Below are 22,879 nucleotides of genomic sequence, written 5' to 3' on the forward strand. Positions count from 1 at the left end.
ATCTCTCGAATATGGGTAGCCTCCTGAAGATAAAGTGCAAGACACCACTAATCAATATAGCTAAAAAACATCGAGAGAGAAGAAAAGTCTCTGAAAAGGCAAGAAAATCTCCCTCTGATCTCATAGTAAAGAGGACATCGAACAATGAAGTGGATCTCGGTCTCAACCTCTATCAAAGTACACAACAAACATATCCGATCCGCCTGATCCATATGGTGATTGGTCCGAGCCTTGAGTCGGTGTGAACCAACCCTGAATGAGCCTAGAGAAAATCGTAAGGCATGATTCCAGTGCCGATAGAGATAAGTAAGGCGAACAATAATACCATCCTGAATCACAAGAAAATGCTCAACATAGAAGGCCATCCTAGGTCATAGACCTCCCAAGGGATTACTCAAGGTAGTGGTAATGTACTGTCTGTAAACATCCTGTCTGACATGCTCATTCAACTCCTAACATGAGAGGAGAATATGAGGAGCATCAAGTGAAAACTAGTAAGGAGGAAGACGATCAATCTCAATACCAATTGAACCCAACAAAGAGGTGGACTGGGCGTACCAACAACAAGACCTAGTAGAGGTGTCAGATCTCATAATCTCAATAGAAGAACAGTATGCCAGATGAGAGTATCTATGCCGGTCAACACCCAACTCCATAAAACCACGAAGCCGATGAAGAAACCAAATCAAGTCAAAAATGGCGCCAAGTTTGAGAGGATGATCTCCAAACTCAGCTAATACAATGTTGTGAGGGGTGAGTCTGTGACATCTTATGATACGTCGTAGCATCAATGTTTGTACCCTCTCTATAGAAGCCCAATCAGAAACAATAAGAGAAGGCCCCCAAACCACCGAGCCATAGAGAATTGTCAAACGAACCAAGGAGTCCAAAAGGGACAACTTGGACAAAATATCTTGGAAGTGATGCCTGAAACTCTATCTTTCCAGCAAAGCCAGGGAACCCATGCCCTTACTAACTCTGGATTGAATAGTTGGTCTCAAGCTAAAGTACAACCTTGAGAACTTCACACTGAGATACATATAAGAGGAAGTAATCTCAATCTCCTAACCCTGCGAGAAGAAATGAAGATGAGAGGTCCTTAAACAGTTAAAGACCATAACCTAAGTCTTAGACAAATTGACCACAAGCTGTCACTAATCACAAAAAGAAGCCAGACTATCAAGGAGTCTCTGTAAGCTATTGGGAGAAGAGGCCAAGAGAGCCACATCATCAGCAAAAAGGAGAATGGAGATCAAAACCTGATGTACATAGCAACCATCTCCCGGTTGAGAGGAGTTCACAAGGAAATCCTCCAACTCATCAATATACAAGCCAAACAGTGTAGGAGAAAGAGGAAAGCCCTGCTTCACCCCAATGGTGCTCTGAATTGGAACAGAAAAGCCCTCCAGAGTCTTGAGCCTACCAGTTACCCTCTCATAAAGTCTCATAATAGCAATCTGCTACATATCTGAGATCCCAATCTCATGAAGTCTTTGAAATAAGGCCAACTTGGGAACAGAATCAAAGGCCTTACAAAAGTCCACAAAACAACAATAGACCTTTTGAGAGCGGTGCCTAGCGTCCTCAATGATAGCCCGCAGCGTGAAAACATGATCCATAGTCTGATAGTTTGCTCGAAAACTAGCCTACCCTTTAGCTCTACAGCCTCTTATATCAAGCTCACTAGGTAACATGGTGTTCAGAGCAGTGGCATAAAGTTTGGTAAAAGCATGTCCGATCATATAATAGTTCTATAGTTACCCAAATCAGAAGCAGGCCCAAACTTGTGAATAGGGTAAACAACATGTCTAGACCACGACTCAAGAAACCCAGTGCAAACCACTCTATTAAAGAGTGTAGGAAGGTAAGATCCAAGAACCGAAGCACCAAGTTTGAAAAGTTCTGACTGGAAAGCCTCTTCATCTGCTGCTTTGTTGCATCTCAAAGATCTGATGGCCTCAATAATACTGGACTAAGTGAACAAGTGGCAGTATGGAGGTGGAGTGGAGTGAAGAGGTGGTTGCCTAGGGATGTCATAAAGTGTGATGATATGGGAGGTCAGAGAGTGGTAGTCAAGAGTGGAGGACGGGGGGGGAGCACCGAGGGAAAAGGGTAGGCCAAAAGATCTGGGGATTCTGAATGAGTGTGGAGCAAAGGGTTCTGCACTGAAAAGAGGCAAAAGAACGTCTCTTATGGCAAAGAAAACTGAGGTACGAAAGGCGCAAACGAGTGAAGGCAGGAGACTGAGTCTCAAGGGAAACGCAAACAGAGCGACGGAAGGCTTTGCAATCAATATCGAACCATTAATTCATAGGACAAGTATTCCAACGCTTAGCTCTGAGAGAGGGTGGGGAACGGTGAGGAATATAAAGGAGAGCAGAATCCCAGATGGCAGAGGCAAGTGAACCAAACATCTAGTCAGCAACAAGAATGAAAAGATAAAGGACTCAGAAAGTGGAAATCAGACAGTAAGAATTGGATAGGTATCTTGAAGTAACATATAAATAACAGCGAACACAAGCAAAGCCATGACGAAGGCAGCAATAAGGAGAAACAGCGAGGCAGAATCGGTACAGGTATGCTGGAAATAAACAGTGGAAAAATCAGTGATAATTTTCAATGGCAGAGCATATAAGACCCATGTTCAGGTGATAGAGCATAGTCAATAGCTTAAATAATTGCAGCACAGAGATATGGAACAGGAATAGGAAGAAATCGCAAAAGACAATGGAATGAGGAGGGAAGTAATATATATTTCCCCACGGGCCAATCTCTACCAAAGTGTTCAACCATGTCGACATATTTAGTGGTTAAAATCTCACAAACTGGAGCTTCCAACAGAGGTGTCGTACTTTCTTGAATATATATTGAGCAGATAATAAAGAAATGGATGAAGAATAGACATTGAATAATAATTCAGGCATTTGAGTTGGATCATCACATCAGGGATAAGAAGAAGATATACGCAGGGAACAATGACGGAACATACAGCGGCAACAAATTAGATAAGAGGAGGTAATTTAAGGGAAAAGACAATATATTAAAGAATAACTGCAGAACAAGAAAACAATAATATAAGATGCAATAAGATGACTAAGTAGTAATTAAGAGATTGCAGCCACATATATGAGGGTGCAGAAGTTACAAAAGATAAAGGTCAACAACAAAAAAGAGAAAAAGGAGGGTTGAGTATGTGGTGATGAAGTGAGGGCTGGTTATGACAGAGCAAATATGCTCATAAACCAGGACCATTTTTAAAGATAAAACTAAGAATTCTGAGAAGGGGACCAAAGACAAGATAAACTAAAAGAGAGTAAAGTGCAATGTAGAGAAAAATCAGAGTTATTGGCCCTATTACTCAATCCACGACAAGGGGACATTACATATTCCATATTCACATAATAGAAACTTCTACTACATGATATATCATAACTCTTTGGGCATATCAGAAGAAGTTAATACCATCCTACAAGTTGTCTATATATGCTTAAAAAAATCAATTTGCATTTATTGAACTGGAAGTAGCAAGTAATATAGATCATATTCTCCATTACATGGTTCAAGTTACAAGATTAAAAAGCGTAAGGGTGAGAATTTGAAGATAATTTCTCTGATTATCTGAAAGGGGAGATTACGTCTCTGGTTTCAGCAAGAGGGGAATGTATCTCACAATTTATCTATTTATGATAGCATATTACTCAGGTGTTATTTAGAATACAGTTACCAAATAATAAATATTCGGAGGAAGATTTTACAGCTATCACAAGTAGTAAGCATGGTTTGCAAGTTACTAAGTTGCTTTAATGCCTGAAATTATAAAACACCTCAGCTGTGTGTGGATAGGTCATGTTTTCCTGTGCAAATAGCCCACGTTTTACGTGCTGCATCACATTTTCTCTTTTTGTGTTGCTTTTCGTTTTATGCTGCATGCTGTACTTCACGTTTTTCACTTGTGCATAATTTTAAGACCAAAGAAATGAAATTTCTTACTTTATTTCCATTCCAACCTAAACTTGTTGCTAGGAACATCGTGTTTTTTTCATTCGAATCTTTGAGAACTTGGGCCCCCACACCCAACTGACTCTTGAGACATTTTGGAGTCCAGAGACACATCCTGGTCCCAGGGACACATCCCATGGATGCAGATACGCATCTCCCAGTAATTCTGTATAATTGGAATATTGTAGGAAAGTTAAATGTGTAGTTTAACAAATATGAATCCTCAGATCTCAACTGTAGTAATCACCTTGACTCTCATTACATGCTATTAAACAATTATGAAGTGTAGTTTCTATTGCATTTTTCGTTACAATTTTGATGTCTAAAACCAACCTTTCAAATAATTGTTAAAGTAAATTTGATATTTTTGAAAGAAAATATTAACATCATATTTATTTAGTTTCCAAAAGAAATTCTGCACAAATGAAATTATTTCTATAGAAACGTCAATCAAAAAAATAAAGTATGGTCACTATATCATTAAACTTCAATACAAACATGAAGAAAAGTGCATCTCAGAAGTCTAATCAACCCAAAGTCCACCCAACAAAGGCATAAAAGATTGCAAACCTTCACAGCGGCAAGAGTGTCTGAAGAACCATGATCAGCAGCAAATGACACACACAAACCCTCAACATCAGAAAGGGTTTTGACTTTTGAGACAGCTTCACGTGTTCCCATCCCAAGTTTTATAGCCAGAACGATCTACAAAACAAATAGAAAAGCAACACCATTCAATATATACCTCTTCACTGTGCAAAGAATATCAACTAGCAATCATCATTAACTCTGAAAGGTAATAGAAAACTTCAATTTAAAAGCACTCCAATATATACTACATAAAAATGTCTTAAAAATGTATTCATGTCACTTGCCCAGTTCGTTATTTTTTGGTCTTCAATCTCCCAAATGTTAGGCTAGTATTTGTTATGCATTAATTATTTGACTGAAATGTTTTGGAGTATTTTTCATTGTGTGCCACAAATGCTACCAAGGTACACTTGAGTTTATGATGTTTCAATTATAGTTGAGGGAGAAAGGAGAATTATGATAACAGTATGAAGTGGTCAAACACTTAATCCTTGTTATAAAGCATTGCCATTGCCTTTTTCCATTTTTCAATTTTAAAGTATGTGGTTTTACAGTGCTACACAGAATATGGTAACACAGCATACAACTATGATATAGAACAGATACAATTGCAACCCCTAAAGGGGTGGACATGTCCACAAGAACAAAAACAACGCTAACCATAACCATAACCATTTTCAAACTTCCAACCATAATCATCAAGCAAAAACAACGCAAACAAGCTAACAATCTGACTAGTAACAAAAAGAGGCAACCCTAACAGGAAAACCAAGAACTAAATGTGTATAATTACTAATTAGTTATAGACCGCACCACCACCAACCATACCTCTAAGAACCTCTTCCAAACCAACCAAATGCATATTACTTAAAATTTCCATCCTTTTTGCCATACAAAAGAGAGTATCATTTCTGTAAGTAGGCAAAGAAAAGCCAATGTTGACCTCTAACATACCGTTGAGATAGGAAATGGCCAAATACTCATTAAAATCGTCCACTATGCCAATTTCCTAGTTGTAGTGTCTCCTGTGGTTCCATTGTATATTGTTCTATTTGTTCCAAGCGAGACACTTGATGTGACACTATAACTATCCATATGTTGTGATCTTGTGTGAGCATTGTGGGAAGCCTATGGTTAAAATACATTCTTTTGATATTGCCAATATCAGTGCTGACATAGATGTTAGATTATGCTTTCAATGATGATCATATATGCATGATGTGATGTGACAAGATGATATATGATCATATCTGGTTATTTTGTATCTGAGGATATCTGACTATGTCTATACTAATGTTATTTTAATCCACTATTGTATGTACTGGTGATCTCTATGATATTGTGCCTTATCATGCTTGGTGGTTATCTGTGTCAATGTTTCTTGTAGCGGAAGGAGATATCATGACTACTTGCAAAAGCTGTGTCTTTCATTCTTTGCTATCTTTTCTATTTTAAAGCTCTCTCTCGTCAAGCAGTCTGTGATTGCAGAGCATCCAATCTGTTTCTTATGATGCACTTGCAGTTGTATCGTTGTATTGGATTTACTATTTTACCATTGTGTTAGAGACGGTGAAATAGCCAAGTAACCATTTTCAGCTTCCGTATATTCATGTCTTCTCTTTTCACCCACCATCAATGTTTCGGATGTTTGTTGAAGTTGAATCAATTCCCATGTTTTGTGCTTTTATTTTAGCCTTTCTTCTTTCGGGGAAAAAAGTGACTTTAATATGTGGAAAAAGAGTTCATTTCCACACTCGTTAACTTTGAGATATCTGGATTTTGCTCCAAAACTCAATTTGGGAAATTGATCTTTTGCTCAATGGTCTTCATCTGCTTGCTGGATTTTTGTGGGCATTGGCTCATTCACTTCGTTTTTTGGTTTTTGTCATTGTGTGAGGTAAGTTTCCACTAATCTCTCTTGTTTCTTTATTTAATTGTTGAATGTTGGATGCTTTTATTTTGTGGGATGAATATAATGTCTTTCCCCACATTGTTTAGATAATTCCATGCTTGTTTGGTTCATTTTGTATCTTCAAGGTTTTGGAGTTTTAAAATGTGATATTTATATGTTTTTATGTTGCCTTCTTTTTTGTGTGTGCCTGGAACGAAAATTTTATCAGACCAATGTGTTGTTAGGTGCCAGGAGACCAATGGGATTCCCTCATTTTATTTTGTATAAAGTTTGAAATTTTAGTGTTTTTTGATGCTTGGAGGGTTTCGCAGGATAATTTATTGTGTCATCAGTACTTGTCTAATTTTTTGTTTCTAAATACTGCATTTTCTTGCATTTTGGTTCAAAATTTAACATGGTATCAAAGCAGGTCTAAGGAATCAATCCGGAACTAGAATTTTTATGTTTCAAATTATTCTTTGCTCTACTTTCAGTTTGTTTGTTTTAGCGTCCAACAATAGTGAATGGACTGAAAGTTGAAGACAGGTTGGATGGTACATCCAACTTTATTTCATCAAAATTTGAGGTCCTCATTTCTCTTGAAGAGAATGATCTTCTCAACTACATGATGTCCGATTTCACTGAACCTTCTGATGACACTGAAAAAGCACAAGGGAGAAAGAACAATATCATGGCAAGAAAGATTCTCATTGACTTTGTAAAGCATCATTTGATACCTATTATATCCAAGTTGAATTCAGCTAAGGAGATGTTTGATTGTCTTCAAAGTTTCTATGAATTTAACAACACTAGCTGAGCTCTAACCTTAAGACATCAATTGCTTCATATTAAAATGTCAAGAGGAGAATCTATTGTTTCTTTTTTCTGAAGAATACAAAATTGAAAGATCACTTCAATGTTATTGGACATTCCACTAAGCACAAAGACCTGGTTATGTTGGCCATGAATGGCCTTCCTCGCTCTTGGGAATCATTCACTCAATTAATTAAAAAAAAAAGATTAACTACCCGAGTTTGATGGTTGAGAGCTGATTGCATTCAAGAGGAATCCAGATTGGAGGCTTGACGAAATGGACGTAAATGTCACCATGAAGAAAATCACAACCTTTCTACCCAAACTTCTAAAAGGAAAGAAAAGAAAGAAAAAATTCAAGAGGTACAGAGATAGGGATTCAGATTCAGCTCCAAAACCTAAAAAGTTCTCCCTAGGATCCAGTGCTTCAAAAGTGACAAGTATGGTCGCTAGAGATTGTTCAACAAGACCCAAGCATCAAGTTGCTGGTACAAATGTTGAAAATGCTTCTCCTCATAGAGAGTCAAGTGAAAATTCAAAAGGCTTCTTATTTATTTTTGCTCTTTTAAGTAATATTGCTACTGATAGTGATACTTGGCTATTTAATAATGGAGCTTCTCACCATATTACAAGCTACTAAGCATCTCTCTAATTTGATAGGCAAGAAGACTCATTTACAAGTTATTATTAGTGATAGTGATGATGCTTCCTATTTGTGATGGGTGTTGGAACTACATCTTTTCAATTAGAATTGGGAATCCTCTTTCATCTTATTAAAACAATAGATAGTTTCTATTTCTATTTAATGGTTATCTATTGTAATCTATTGTGAATATTAGAATCTTTCTCCTATTTAGTTAGCTGTAAGTTATCTATTAGCTAGAATAGAATGTTTCTATTCTTGACGATCGTTTCCTAAGGAAACATGGTTTATTCTTTCATATATATTGATCGCTGCAAATAACAAGCAAGTATTTTAATAATTGCCTACCATAATATGGAATCAAAGCCAACTTAAATTTTTTTTGAAAAAATTATAATTTCTCTTTGTTAGTATTTGCTTAAATTTTTTGAGACTAATTTTTCGGGAAAATTCATGGGCAAAACATCGTTTTTTTTTGCATAACCCGATTGGGGTTTCTAGCGATTTCTCCTCCTCTGGCCATGTTTTATGGAAGCGATTTCCTATGTTTGGTTGCGTTCTTTTTGGCAGCGATTTCCTGTATTTGGTCGTGTTTTCTTTGGCAGCATTTTCTGGACGTGTTTTCCCTTTGATTACAATGGGTAGGCCAAATGAAAACAATAATTGATGGCCCAGATTATGTCATATCAAACCTAATTAAGGTTAGGGCAAAGAAAGGGAATTTACATTAATGCCAAACGAAATCCACTACCGTAATGGGTAATAAATGCTCACTACATATACTCGTTCAAGAAGGGATAAATGACAACTAAGCCCACACCCACTATGCATCAAATGCATATATCCTTACCTTTTTGGCTTTAAGGCATGGAATAGATCCAACACCATCTCCACCTGTTCTGTGTTGATGCTTGGTGACAATTCGTGCTTGAAACCCAAAACTACAACTCCTATTTCTACCATTCCTAAACCTGTCGTGCAAATTCTTGCTTTAACTCCAAAATTGCGGCTCCTCTTTCTGCCTTTCCTAAACTTTCCTCCCAATCACAAATATTGAGTGGTGTGCAAGGTATTCAAGAAGATGGAGAAGTTCTTGAAATCATATCTCTCGAAAACATTCAACTAAAAGAACTCCTCCAACTCACACTTCATGTTATCCATTGTTATTTTATCTTCCACCAATCGTTGTGACAACAAGGATGCAACTGTATTGGAAATCCCTTGCCTGATGTAGTCAACTATCTTTCTCCATCAAGCAGATTCCTTTGTGAAGCTCTCGAACACTTCCTAAGTTGTAATCACTACATTGTAACATCGAAGGAAATCATAGACATCCACTTTGTTGATAACTCCATCCATTAGATTTTGTATATCGGAGATCACTTCATCTTGGTAAATGTGCTCATCTTCCCATGATTCCTCTAGTATTCGATCTTAGAGAGTACAGCTAACGCCCTACTATGAACTTGCACCAGTTCCTCTACATTCTTGAAGGCTTCTTCCTGAATTCTTTCAACCCAAACCTTTGCACCTTAGGTAGTCCTTTTGGTCCTATCAAAATCATCTACTGCTTAGAACACCCGCTGGAGGGACAAAGGATAGATCTTCTCTCATTGGACATGTAATAACCCTCACTGATTCCAACTTGACAAACACCAAATTCCTTTATAATTCAATTGACATTTCATCAAACACTTGGTAAGTAAACTCTATTACCACTTCGATTTATGTTGTATTCTTGAGAGGTTTGCAAATAGATAATTTTAAATTGAAATAACACTTTATATATATATATATATATAGTACCCCAACTCTTTCAACTATAGTGCTATGCCAAAATAATGAGATTTGCAAGAGATGAACAAATACCAAATTGTTTACTTATATTTTCTTTCTCATGTGACATGTGTTGAATACAATATATAATTAAAATAAACACTGAACCTGGTATAGTGTATCCATTAAGCCAAGTCTGGTTTCAGTCTTCCAAAATGCAGTCCCAATATGCTAGTAGCATCAGTCAGGAATGATGGCAATAATGGCATCCAACAGCAGCACCCAAGAGGCCGCCCAAATGACGCCTTAGCAAGCACGAGCATGGCCTTTAACAGGCCAAAACTTCTCCCAAACTGATTGCAACTAGGCACAAACACGCCTAGGTGTCAAACAGGTACGTAGACCCATGCCGGAGGATTTGATTATCAAGCTGGAAATCGACACACAGTTCAAGGGTACTAGCGTTTGACCTCTACCAACTAATATCCCAATTGCTCAACCACAACGCCCATTGTCCAGGAGTCTAAGAGCACGAACTTGTAGACCAACAATAACCGCTTGCATGGGAAAATAATCACTTTACAGCCAGGCACTTTGAGGCCAAATTATGATAAGGAAAACCAATGATTGCAACTCCACCATTGCAAATAAAATATTATTTATTCTCCAGCAAATTAATGTCTTCCAAGCAACAGCAACCACAGAAATCAAAGACCTCAAATTCTCAGATAATTGAGAACCAATCCAACATTACCTCAGCAGTGAAAATGGAAGATAACACCAGTAAATTCTCTCCTCAAGCCACAATAAGCACAGTATGACAAAACATCAATTTCAGACTTTCACATCAAACCCTTTACCTAAGAAAGGGAATTGAAATCACCATCTCAAACCCCCGCAAAGACAAATAAAATCAAATAGACAATTGGAATGTAAAATCCCCCAATTCTAGAATAAAATTTAATAATAATTAATAATCTTGAGAAAACATATATATAATTAGAGCCCCAAGAAGCACTCCCCCAGTAAGAAGGGTTTAAATTGGGAATTAGGATCTTATAAGTTAATGACTTACAAGATTGAATATATTCTTATCATGGTTTTTGAAGTACTAACATGTAATGCAGGTCTAACATGTGTATGCTTCGTGTCTGCATCGTGCCTTCATGCATCAATGTGTATACTTCGTGTCTGCATCGTGTCTTCATACACTAATTATATATATATTTTGTGCATGCCTTATGTTTTCATATATTCTAGTATATGTTTCTTAGTGAGTGCCAAGAATCAAGGACAATCGCAATGAGTGTCAAAAAGTAAGGACATTCTTAAGGAGTATTGAGCATCACGAACATTCTTAGCAAGTGTTAAGATAAAGGACATTCTGTCAAGGTTGGATCAAGGGCATTCTCTATGAGTGTTGAAGTTAAGAGGACATTCTAATGAATACTAGAATTCTTAAAAAGGAATTAAGACAAAGACTCTACATCTCTAAAGGCTTGCTCATCCTAAAAGAAAGCAATAGTTAGCAAGAGGCAAATCACAAGTGCTGCAAATTGAGATAAGTTCCTTCACTAAAATTATTCTTAGTAATTTAAATCTCATCTTGCGATATTTAAATTTATAGCTATCTAATCCTAGTGGAAATTGTTGTGACAGGGCCATAGAAAATCACAAGGAGAGAAAATAGTGCATTGCTTGAGGACAAGCAATTTTGGGAAGGGCGGACCGTAATGTCCCCCAATTCTAGAATTAAATTTAATAATAATTAATAATCTTGAGAAAACATATATATATGATATGTATATTAATAGACAAATATAAATTATAATATAATCAATATTATCAATCAAACATAATATATTATATTAATATAATAATATAATATCTTATAAATGAATAAATGAAATTATACTATTGAAATATATTATATTAATTATTTGATTAAATAATATAAATAACTCATATCATACAATTATATTTATTATGATTGAAATATAAGCATATGTAAGATTCGTATAAATATTTCAATGTAATAACAAACCAATATTTTGAATTAATATCAATAGTTGCGACTTTTCTCTTTCACGCATATATTAAACAAGTGATAGTATTAACCATAGATGGAAGACAAACTCGCCGAGTATTTTGGGACGATGAGTAAATCGCCCAAAAACTCGCCTGCCAAAACACTCGGCGTGAGTCCAAAAACTCATCGAGTAATCGGCGAGTTTTAATCAAAAACTCGACGAGTTAATGTAAAAAACTCGCGGTTCAGGGAACCCGCGGCCAATGATGCTTAAATAGGTCAAAATGCATTGTTTTTTGCATTGTTTCTTTCATTTGTGTGGAGCAAAGAAGGTTTTAGCTGATTGCAAGTGATTAAAGGCAGATTGGAGTGGATTTTGGAGGATTCTAACCGAATTTAGAAGAGAAATTTCTTTCCAGGTATGTTCATCTTATCATTGTTTGAAAACTTTTTATAGTTTTAAGCAAAGCTTTTATTGTTTTTGTTGTTGTTTGTAAATGATTTCAAATCATTTGAAAGTTGAAACCCTAGTTGTTCTAAACTTCTAGCTTCTAAGTTCTAACTCTAAGTTCTAACTTTGTTTATTCATTTTTCTATAAATTTAATTATTTATGTGTAGGGCAGCGGACAAGCATTAAGAAAACATGACAAACCCGCAAGAAGAGTGGCCACAAACACCATGCCCATCTGGATATATAGGCACTCGGCCTAAAAATGCAAGAGATAAGGCATGGCGGTATGCCTATGAAGCTCCAAGTCCAAATGATATTGGGAAGGTGATATGCATTCCCTGTGAGAGAATTATTTCTGGAGGCATAAACCGCCTCAAATACCACCTTGCAGGCATAAAGAAACATGACTCAAATCCTTGTCTCAAGGTAACTGATGAAGAAAAAAGATTCATCCATGCCCTACTTGCAGCTGTTGAAGAGAAAAAATTGAATAGGGAGAGGGCAAAATTATCTATGAGGGCAGCCATAGCTGAATCTGAAGGAGCTCCTTTTGATATGCAAGAGGAAGAAGAAGCACTTGAGAACATACCAGGATCTCTTCGTGGCCCACGGATCCGCAAACAAAATTTCTCTTTTACCGGTTCCACTTCTTCTACATCTCCTACTTCTTCATCATCACCATCCGGATCCCCATCAGGGATAGGTGGTTATTTTGTGCCCAGGAACACACCTAGAGCACAGCCATCATTAGAGGGCACTGCATGGTTTAAGGAGGTGCATGAGCAAACTGATATTGCAGTAGCTGATTTTTGGTTTTTCAACAATATCTCAATGAATGCCGCTGATAGTCCCTATTGGGTCAATATGGTGAATGCAATGACAATATCAGGCAAAGGGTACAAGCCGCCTAATCGCAAGGATATGAGTGGAAGGTTAGTATTTTACTATTTAGTAATTGTAAATAATCGTGATTCACTTTAGTTCATTGTTATATTTTAAATCTTAATTGTTATAACTTATTTCCTAATTTTTTACTAACACTTACACTTTATTTAATATTACACCTAAATTTTGTAGGTTGCTTGACAAAGCGGTTGGTAGGGCAACATTGTTGATAGAAGACCAAAAGAAAGAGTGGAAGAAGTATGGCTGCACCATTTTATCTGATGGGTGGACAGATGGAAGAAGTAGAACCATTATTAACTTCTTGATTGCTTGCAAAGATGATGTGGTGTTTTGGAAATCTGTCGATGCCTCCAACAAAGTGAAAAATGCAGCCACATTGGCTTTAATGTTGGAGAATGTTGTCATGGAGGTGGGAATAGAGAATGTGGTGCAAATAATCAGAGATAATGCAGCAGCATATGTGGTAGCAAGTAGATTTAATTTTTTATATTTGAATCAATATGAATCATGAATGTAATGCTATGGTATTATTCAATTTAGATTTGATGTAATTTGTAAATACTAAATATGGAAAGTTTGTTACTGATTATTGATTTTTTGCTAATCTTTTAGGTAGAATCCTCCAAAAGAGGCATCCCACACTTTTTTGGTCACCTTGTGCAGCACATGTCCTTGACCTTCTTTTGGAGGACATAGGAAAACTTGATTGGGTGAGTCCAGTTGTGGAAGATGCTAGGCGAGTCACGAAATATATCTATAATCACCCATGGGTTCTCAGTTTGATGAGAAAAGCCACTAAAGGCAAAGATTTGATGAGACCTGCTATGACAAGGTTTGCAACGGTCTTCTTAACGTTGCAAAGTATTCTTGACCACATATTGGCTTTGAAGAAAATGTTTGTGTGTGCTGATTGGGTTGCTTCACCTTACTCAAAGAAGCCCGAAGGAGAGGCTATGGCACGAATAGTCTTTGATGATAGCTTTTTTGCAAAGGCTAAGGAGATTGTGGAGGTAACTTCATTATATTTTTAGTTTATTCAAGTTTCATTATCAATTCATAACTTACTATGTTATTAACTAATTTGTATTTTTCAAATTTCAAATGTAGATGTCTCTGCCCCTGGTTCTAGTCTTGCGCACATGTGATGGGCAGCAATCCCCAATGGGAAGTCTTTATGAGGCCATGGATAGGGCGAAAGAGGCTGTTAGAAGTTACTATCACGGGGACAGTCTCAGATTTGACCCCATTTGGAAAACAATTGATAGGAGGTGGAACAATATGCTCCACCAACCTATTCATGCAGTAGGCTACTTCCTCAATCCCAAATTCAGGTACTATGATAATTGATTGTCCTTGAAGTTGGAATTTTAATAAGTCTTTATTTTACTTTACTTTTTAAGGTTGTGTAGTAAGACTTGATATCATTTTCTATTTTTTTTAGGGCTGATGATTCCTACTCAGATTCTACTGGAAAGGTCATGGAAGGTCTCTCTAAATGCATTGAGAGAATGATATCAAGTGAAGAGGAGAGAGACCTTATTGTGACCGAACAACAAATCTATGTGGAATCAAGGGGTCCTTTGTTCTCTTCTATGCTAGCAAAGAGAGCAAGATCTACTCAAGCACCAGGTAAAGCATCAAACTTTAAAACTTTTGCTAATTGATAAGTTGTGCTTCTGATTTTTTTTTTTTATTGCTTTATAACTTTTTTAATTTTGTTTTGCAGATGCTTGGTGGGCAAGTTGGGGTGGCAATACCCCCAATTTAAGGAAATTTGCTCTCAGAGTCCTATCCCAACCTTGTAGCTCATCCCATTGTGAGCGCAATTGGAGCTTATTTGAGTCCATCCATACAAAGAAAAGAAGCAGAATGACTCAAAAACGGCTTAATGATCTTGTTTATGTGCACTATAATCTTAAGTTGCGCATAAAAAAGGCACAGCTCTTAGAACTACCTAGTTCGCTTGATCTAGATGAGATAGATCCTTATTCTAATTGGACAGCACAGGAGCCAAGTCCATTGTTTACACCAGATGAGATCGCTGATTTGGAGAGGCAGGCCATGGAGGGGGAGGCTAACACTGATTTTCAGTTCACTATGGATGACATTGAGGATGAGGACGAGGATGATGATGATTCAGGCGAGGATCAGGCATTACCATTAGGAGGAAATGCATCCTCTTCTAGGACGCTGAGCCAATCAGTAGGGATGTCGAGCAAGGGGGCACAGCCACAGAGTTCACAGTCACGCAGCTCACGCCCTATCCCAATGCGGGGCACTTCTTCTAGGACTAGACCCCCTCGCTTTCCTGCTAGTGCAAGTGGAAAGAGGAAGATGTGATTAACATTGTATTGATGTATTTAGACTTTTAGTATTTACTTCTAGTTTGACAGATTGAAACTATTTAGTAATTTACTATTTTGATTCCTACCATGAGCATTCTGCATGAGAATGCAATTTTGTACGCATTATGCATTTATATATATCTAAACTTTGTTTCTTTCTTTTGTATTGTCTTTAATTAACTTATTAGATTCATCTTCTCATTAAATTTTGCAAAATAAATGTATTTTTAATTAAATTTCAGCGGTTTTTTAGGTTCCCGAGTTTTTCCCGAGTTTTTTTTTAAATTGTCGAGTTTTTCCCGATTAAACTTTTGGGGGGCTTGGCGAGTTTTTGCATTTGGCGAGTTTTCCAACTATGGTATTAACAAAGGAAGAAAAAAAGACAGAGGATGTTACAAGATTCAAGAAGAGTTGGCAAATTAACAGATTTCCGGATGATTCATTGATTAACAGAGGAACAAATGTGTTCCTTATAAAGAATTACAAGGACGTTGTTTCTAAAAGAAACAACGTAGACTGAAGACGGAATTAGAAACAAAACTAGAGACAGGATAGGAAACATTCCTATCTGGACTGAAGAAAAAAGAGACGGGATAGGAAACATTCCTATCTAGACTGAAAGACGGACTACAGACAAGTAGTTGACTATTATAGAAAGTATAAGCTTTTATCTTAATACCCTTCCTTAATGGTCAACGTACGGATGTCGGAACATTCTGTGATAATTGAGACCCTTCTTGGATCTACAGAATGCTGAAACCAAGAAGCTTTGCCAGAAAAGTGCTGACTCAAAATAGATTACAAAACTTCGTTTTTGTGAAAAAAAAGGGTAAAACCCAAAATCTCACGCAACCTTGCATATTACAGACAACATGAAATGATTTTTGAGGAGAAAATCAACAAACCCAGAATCTCACACAACCTTGCGTATTACAGAAAACTTGAAATGATTTTTGAGGAGAAAATCAACAAACCCATAAAAACAGAAACAGATTCAGAAGGCGAAAAATGCAGCTTCGCCTTGATCAGGACCCGGAGAAGTCGGACGCTGCGTAACACCCAGAACAAGTTGATCGGTGTTTCAATATTCGAAGATTGCGATGATGCGCTGCTTCCAGGTTCCATAATTGCGACCATTGAATTTGGAATTATGTTCGAGCAAAATATTTGTCAGAAATGCCATGGCACGTTTTTCAATGAAAATCTGTGAAGGCACGTTCTTCCAGGCAAAAGTATGAAAGACCCAGAAGAATCAGAGAATGACCCAGAAGAGAGCTTGAAAAACCCAAAAGGAATCTACTGTCATTTTCTGGATCCGCTGGCTCGAAAATCGAGGCACCCAGAAAAAACGGACAACCCAGTTGAGCTTTCGAAAAACCCACCAAGAATCTGCAAACAAAATATTTTTTCGACCCCAAAAATTAGGGTTTCGAAAAAAAATGGCCCTAGCTGAAAAAAGCTTGAAAATACTTCAGATTTCTTGATAAAAAATGGCAGATTTTTCTTCAAGGATCGATGTGCATGGACGAATGGGGCTAGAGTGTGCTGAACAAACACAGGCAGACCCGAGTTCGGAAATTTCTCTAGGCCGAAAACCCTAAGCGGGTTTTAGAGAATTTCAACAGAAAAAATTTTGAAAAAATTTAAACAAATAATTTCACGAAGAAATTATAAATTTTTTCAAAAAAATTTAAGTAATAGCTCTGATACCATGTTACAAGATTCAAGAAGAGTTGGCAGATTAACGGATTTTTGGATGATTCATTGATTAACAGAGGAACAAATATGTTCCTTATAAAGAATTACAATGACGTTGTTTCTTTTAAAGAAACAACGTAGACTGAAGACGGAATTAGAAACAAAACTAGAGACAGGATAGGAAACATTCCTATCTGGACTGAAGAAAAAAGAGACGGTATAGGAATCATTCCTATCTAGACTGAAAGACGGACTACAGACAAGTAGTTGACTATTATAGAAAGTATAAGATATTATCTTAATAGAGGACAGGCAAGAAAAGAAAGATGGAGTAGCCACCATCGACGGAGGAAAGGAAAGAGGAGATTCTTTTTGATAATCTACAGACGAACGGAAAGAGCAGCAGTCACATATATCCGACTAAGCATCAGAGAATCCCACTCAGCCAACTCAGAACAGGAAGCAACAGCCACGTTAGACAGAGATTTGACCCCAAGCCAAGTAGACAGGAAACCCGACAGCAAAGTAGCATCGAGTCCTAAGGAGATATGGGTCAAGTAAGAATACACACCATCACACAAGGATTCCATCGAGCATAGATTGGACACTGAAAATCCAATAGTTGGATGGCATGAAGGAAAACACAAATTGGAGGATTGATAATATTCAGCAGCAAATAACTGGAACATCTCTCATATTAACCCATCTTGTGGCTACTGCCTTCAAGAGGTATCTCCAGCAATCTCAAGACATATACGCATCACATACAAGATGTATGAGATAACTTCGCATAGCCTGCAACTTTGTCCAAAGTCATTAATGTCTTTGTTGTTTTACAGTGGGATGATGTGGTCATTCCCTCTACTATATTTCTTGACTACATACAGAAATGTCATCATTCTCTGATGAATATAGTTCTAAATAAGAAATGGAAATCATGGATAAGTTGGTTCATCATAACGAGAATCAGTAACTTGGAGAAGGATACTCTATTTACCAATAGATAAATATTTGATTTGTAGAAGCTAGAAAAACTCATGAGCCCACTCAATGTCAAGCTAGGCATCTCATAAACTGAAAGAAGACAGTAGAAAGACATGAACAAAAATTTGTCATGAGTAAGGCATCGAGGTGAAAAAGACCCAGCAATTAAAAGAGTTCTGGAAAAACACCAGTTAGTTGCCAAATGTTATACAGTATTAGAAATAAGGACATCCACTCACTAGAGGAATCACATAAATCAAATTCTAAAACAACAGTAGTTTCAGATGCATTTCCAGAATCAGAGTTCAACCATTGACGCCCATGCTTACTGGTTTCTGAATCAACACTGGATACTTAACATCAACATCCTCAAAATAAACTGCTTCATGTTCAAAACTCAATATAGCCATAAGGAAGACATTTAAGAAATAACAATTAGCAAGTGCCTTCTAGGAAGTTACCATCATCTATGGTTATTTCTATAAGTTACAATTCAGTTTCAAATGTTCTTGTCCTAGAAATTGACCCATAGAGTGATATATTTAATGATCAAGAAGGGGACATTACATGGAACCCTTTCTCTCAAAAATAGGCTTATCTTTAAAATCTTCTTCTTCACTCTTTTAACACTTAAAAAGCTTCATCTTCACAATTTCATTTTATAAGATTAAATGACTTTAAGTGCCTTTATAATAATGAAGCTTCAAAAATTAATTAATTAATATGAACCCAACAATAAATAGCTCCATCCAATGCAGATGATGACTAACTGCCCTGCCAAATATGGCAACTGCCCTAAATAGACTTACTAAAAATAGCAAATCCACAACTACGACCCTCAAATCCCATTGTCATTTCATGAGGGTCATGACAATGAACTGACCAACCAACTGCAGGAACCAGCTAAAAATGGGGACATTACAATCCTCCCTCCTTAAAATTGATTGCCCCCAAGCAATCCCTTAGCAAAATGACATCACAGTCCACATAGATTCCAAGTGAAGAACTGCATACTATCCCTGTTGTGTACAACCACCTCTTGTACTACCAGCACCAAATGACTGATATCAATAACAAAATCATTCAAAAACTAATTGCAGGTGTTGATGAAGTAAACATCTCATTGGTACTCAATCCAACCAAAGCAACATCTCAGTCAACATAGAACCCCAATATAACTTACACTCACACCAAACTGCATTGCGGAGATGGTAACAACCATAATTGAAAATATTGCGATTATAAAACAAAAAAAATGCCAATCAGAAACTTTTAGGGTTGTCTTATATGAACTAACATCGGGTTTTTTCCATTGTCCGTCATTTGTTGCCACCATCTGTTATCTTTTACACAGATTTTTGCAAAAGTTTGCAGTAACATTCTTGGAGAGGTCCATTGTTGTCAGTTTCAGACTTCAGAGTTTTGTTTCTACACCATTCAAAGTCCAAAGTCAAATGCAGTAACAGATAATACCGTAGTAATAGATATTAAGTTGTTAATTATTTTTATATATGTAAGTTACAAAATATATTTGTAATAACTAATATGTATTATATACATTGTATACTAATTTTGGATATATATTACACTTACAATTATTTATTTTTGTACACTAATGTACTTATTGAAATTATTACTTATATCCATTTATGTCAAAACTTTGATTAGTATATGGTGGATATCTTAATTCAGTATGTGCACTACAAATTTGGTGTATGTGTATGGATTTTTAAGATAATTTTTAAAAAATATATGTTTTCAAACGTTTGATAAAAGTGTCGATTTATTTCTGAGATTTTGATTTTTTTGGGTCCAGCAAGATATTGCCAACAAGAGATTTTCAACTATGATAACAACCATAGGTACCTGAAACACTACCACTAACTCCATCCTCTACTACGTTATCTTGGGTGTGTGGATACTGCAAGTGACCTAGCTTGCAGTTGCTGAACCCTTCTACAAAAGACGGTGCTAAACCATCCCATAATGGATGGTATGGAACTAGAGCCAACCCACACCTGCGTGAAACCAAATCCTCAACCAATGGGTCAAAAGTGAAATGATGAGCACTCCTCACCGTGTAATGTCGGTAAAAAGAGCCAATCTTTGTTAGAGCCAAGCTCTATACAATGTTTCCTACCAATCGTTGAATACCACAAGGCCCCGAATGAGAGTAGCCTCAAATGCTCTGTATGGTGCCTCCTGCAAATCTGCACTCTCCAATAAATACTCCATGAATGACTCGATGCAGTTAAAATTATATGAGGAAGTGTCAACCTACTCCCCTACAATACATGGTTGATCCCTTTGAAATCATGGCATGGCCAACTATCCAATACTACCAATTGTATAAGATGAAGCAATAGATTTGCTTCCGACTGAAGCAAACCAATCCCTGCGAGAGCTCGTCTCCACATCAAGTGATAGCCTACCCAAGTCATGAGAAGAAGAGGGAGTGGTATAAGAAACAAGCACACATCCCTCTCAAGAGTCCACCACTACCATGTTGACCACTGCAGAACTAGGCACAACAGGACTCACTTCGCAATTCTCCACTTATGTTCTCATCTCCTTTATATCCACTACATGTATATCTCGGATGAATGTATTTGCCTCATTTCCACAACCATCCTCCCTACCTATGGAAGTAAAGTCACCACCAAGCACCACTATATGTAACTGAAATGGGTCTAGGGTTGGTGCAGACTAAACACGCTCCAACTCCACGATAACCTCATCCAAACATGATTGACTCCTGGATAGCCAATTGAGTACACTGAAGAGTGTCCACAGTCACCTAAAACTCCCGGGTGAGCTCAACCATCTCCTCCTATTTCTCTAACAATATCTCATAATAGGTGCTACCCCACTCCAAAAGCTGATCCCTATCAACTACCAACTGATAATAATTATGCTTCAAGATCTTGATGGCCTCTCAAAGCAAATGAACCTCTGTTAGGGAAAGGCAGCTATCACTGTACCCATTTGTCATAGGAGCACCCCAACTAGATGCAGCTAACATCTGTCAGATAACAACATAATGCTCTAGAGCTTAAAGGATATCACTATCGCTCACCTTTAGCTAATTGGTCACATGATGTCTCTATAGCCCCTAAATCCTATGTAAGCTCTCCGTCTCACTAACTACACTGTGATAGGAAACTAAATCAAAACTACTCACCACAAGATCGCTCACCTTAGTCCTCACACACATCTATAACCAAGGTATTACTATTGAGTAACTCTACCAACACCTCCGTAGAAGAGGTGGAAACCCTAGTTGTATTGAACTCCTCACACATCTCTTCTTCCCCCGTCGTAGCAAATCCTTGTAAATATCAATTATGGGACCCATCCAAAAACTCCTTGGAGTCATCACTAAGCAGTTGGTATGGAATACTGGACCCAATGCAACTCATGACATCCTCAAATGAATCATCGAACGTGTCCATAACACTAGTATTCCCATATCCTGACAGTTCCCCCATTGCTATCACCTGACTCTGCATAGTTGACTCAATGTCATGTTGTGTATCAATAATGTTGGAGCATAAACCTCCGTCAATTGACTCCACTAGAACACCCAGATCACAAGTATCAAATTTGGGTGGCTCCAAGCATCTATCAGTCCCATCAGAGAAGGCAGTTGCCTCCTGCACTGCAACAATTGTCATATACATCAATGCTCATACTCTTTGCATAGTCTCCAAAAACAAGTACCTCCTCAAAAGAGTCTAAACACTTAGTGATAATGACTGCATCATTTGCCTCCACAGCATCAACTCTAGAATCTTCAAACTATTGAAGCTCAGTGTTGTTGTCCACTGATGAAACTAATGCATCCACATGTCCTCGTGTCGTAAGTTTATCATTACAACTACGGATAGGACTAGAGGTTGTCATACTGAACACAGGTTCATCCACATCATGAATGTCTACAAGGGAAAACTCAAGCCTTCTTTCCTGCATCCTCGGAGCCGGCCCACTAAAAAGGATCCAACAGTCTTGCCTCCAACCTTTTCTAATGTAGTTTAAGACTTTCCATACTCTCCCTCAGAGCATCTGTTTTCTTGCTATTTTCCTCACTATTATGTCGGTCCCCATAACAAATAGTCCTCCTATATTTGTCCATAGGTGGAATAAATGCGAGAGTATCAGTCACTCCAATCACAATAGCAAATCAAAATTAATAATTTTTTTCCTACCCCACATGATGGCAAGAAACCTCGCTCTAATACCACTGTAATAACCCTCACCGATTCCAACTTGGCAAGCACCAAATTCCTTTATAATTCAGTTGTTGACATTTCATCAAATACTTGGCAAGCAAACTCTATTACCACTTAGATTTATGTTGTAGTCTTGTGGAGTTTACAAAGAGAGAATTTTAAATTGAACCATAACATATTTATTGAAATGCAATGAAATAATAATAGTACCCCAATTCTTTCAATTCTAGTGCTATGCCAAAATAACAAGATTTGCAAGTGATGAACAAATACCAAATTGTTTACTTATATTTTCTTTGTAGTGTGACATGCTGAATACAATATAATAATTAAAATGAACAATGAACCTGGTATAATGTACCCCGTAAGCCAAGTCTGCTCGCAGTCTTCCAAAATGCAGTCGTAATATGCTAGCTGCAGCAGTCAGGAATGATGCCACTATCGACATCCAACAGCACCACCCAAGAGGTCGCCCAGATGATGCCTTAGCAGGCACGCACAGGGCCTTTTATAGGTCAAAACT

The 22,879-nt window shown here is 37.3% G+C and overlaps 2 protein-coding genes across 2 annotated transcripts in view; one reads left to right on the forward strand and one right to left on the reverse strand.

Moving 5' to 3' along the window:
* Nucleotides 1–22,879, reverse strand: part of GALK (Mevalonate/galactokinase family protein) — a 135,022-nt gene that overhangs the window by 90,491 nt on the left and 21,652 nt on the right. Inside the window, exon 8 of the mRNA XM_089788565.1 lies at nucleotides 4,570–4,704. Coding sequence (XP_089644691.1) covers nucleotides 4,570–4,704 — 135 coding nt within the window. The remainder of the gene's footprint in view (nucleotides 1–4,569; nucleotides 4,705–22,879) is intronic.
* On the forward strand, nucleotides 12,027–15,440 carry LOC149553064 (uncharacterized). The gene is made up of 7 exons (XM_089789551.1): nucleotides 12,027–12,161; nucleotides 12,362–13,126; nucleotides 13,272–13,570; nucleotides 13,713–14,110; nucleotides 14,208–14,431; nucleotides 14,542–14,729; nucleotides 14,827–15,440. The coding sequence occupies exons 2-7, from the start codon at nucleotides 12,387–12,389 to the stop codon at nucleotides 15,438–15,440; spliced, it is 2,463 nt and encodes an 820-aa protein (XP_089645677.1). The 5' UTR covers nucleotides 12,027–12,161; nucleotides 12,362–12,386.

Source organism: Cupressus sempervirens, chromosome 6 (genome assembly GCF_028749045.1).
Source record: "Cupressus sempervirens isolate cs-2001-9-10 chromosome 6, ASM2874904v1, whole genome shotgun sequence".
NCBI classification, from domain to species: domain Eukaryota; kingdom Viridiplantae; phylum Streptophyta; class Pinopsida; order Cupressales; family Cupressaceae; genus Cupressus; species Cupressus sempervirens.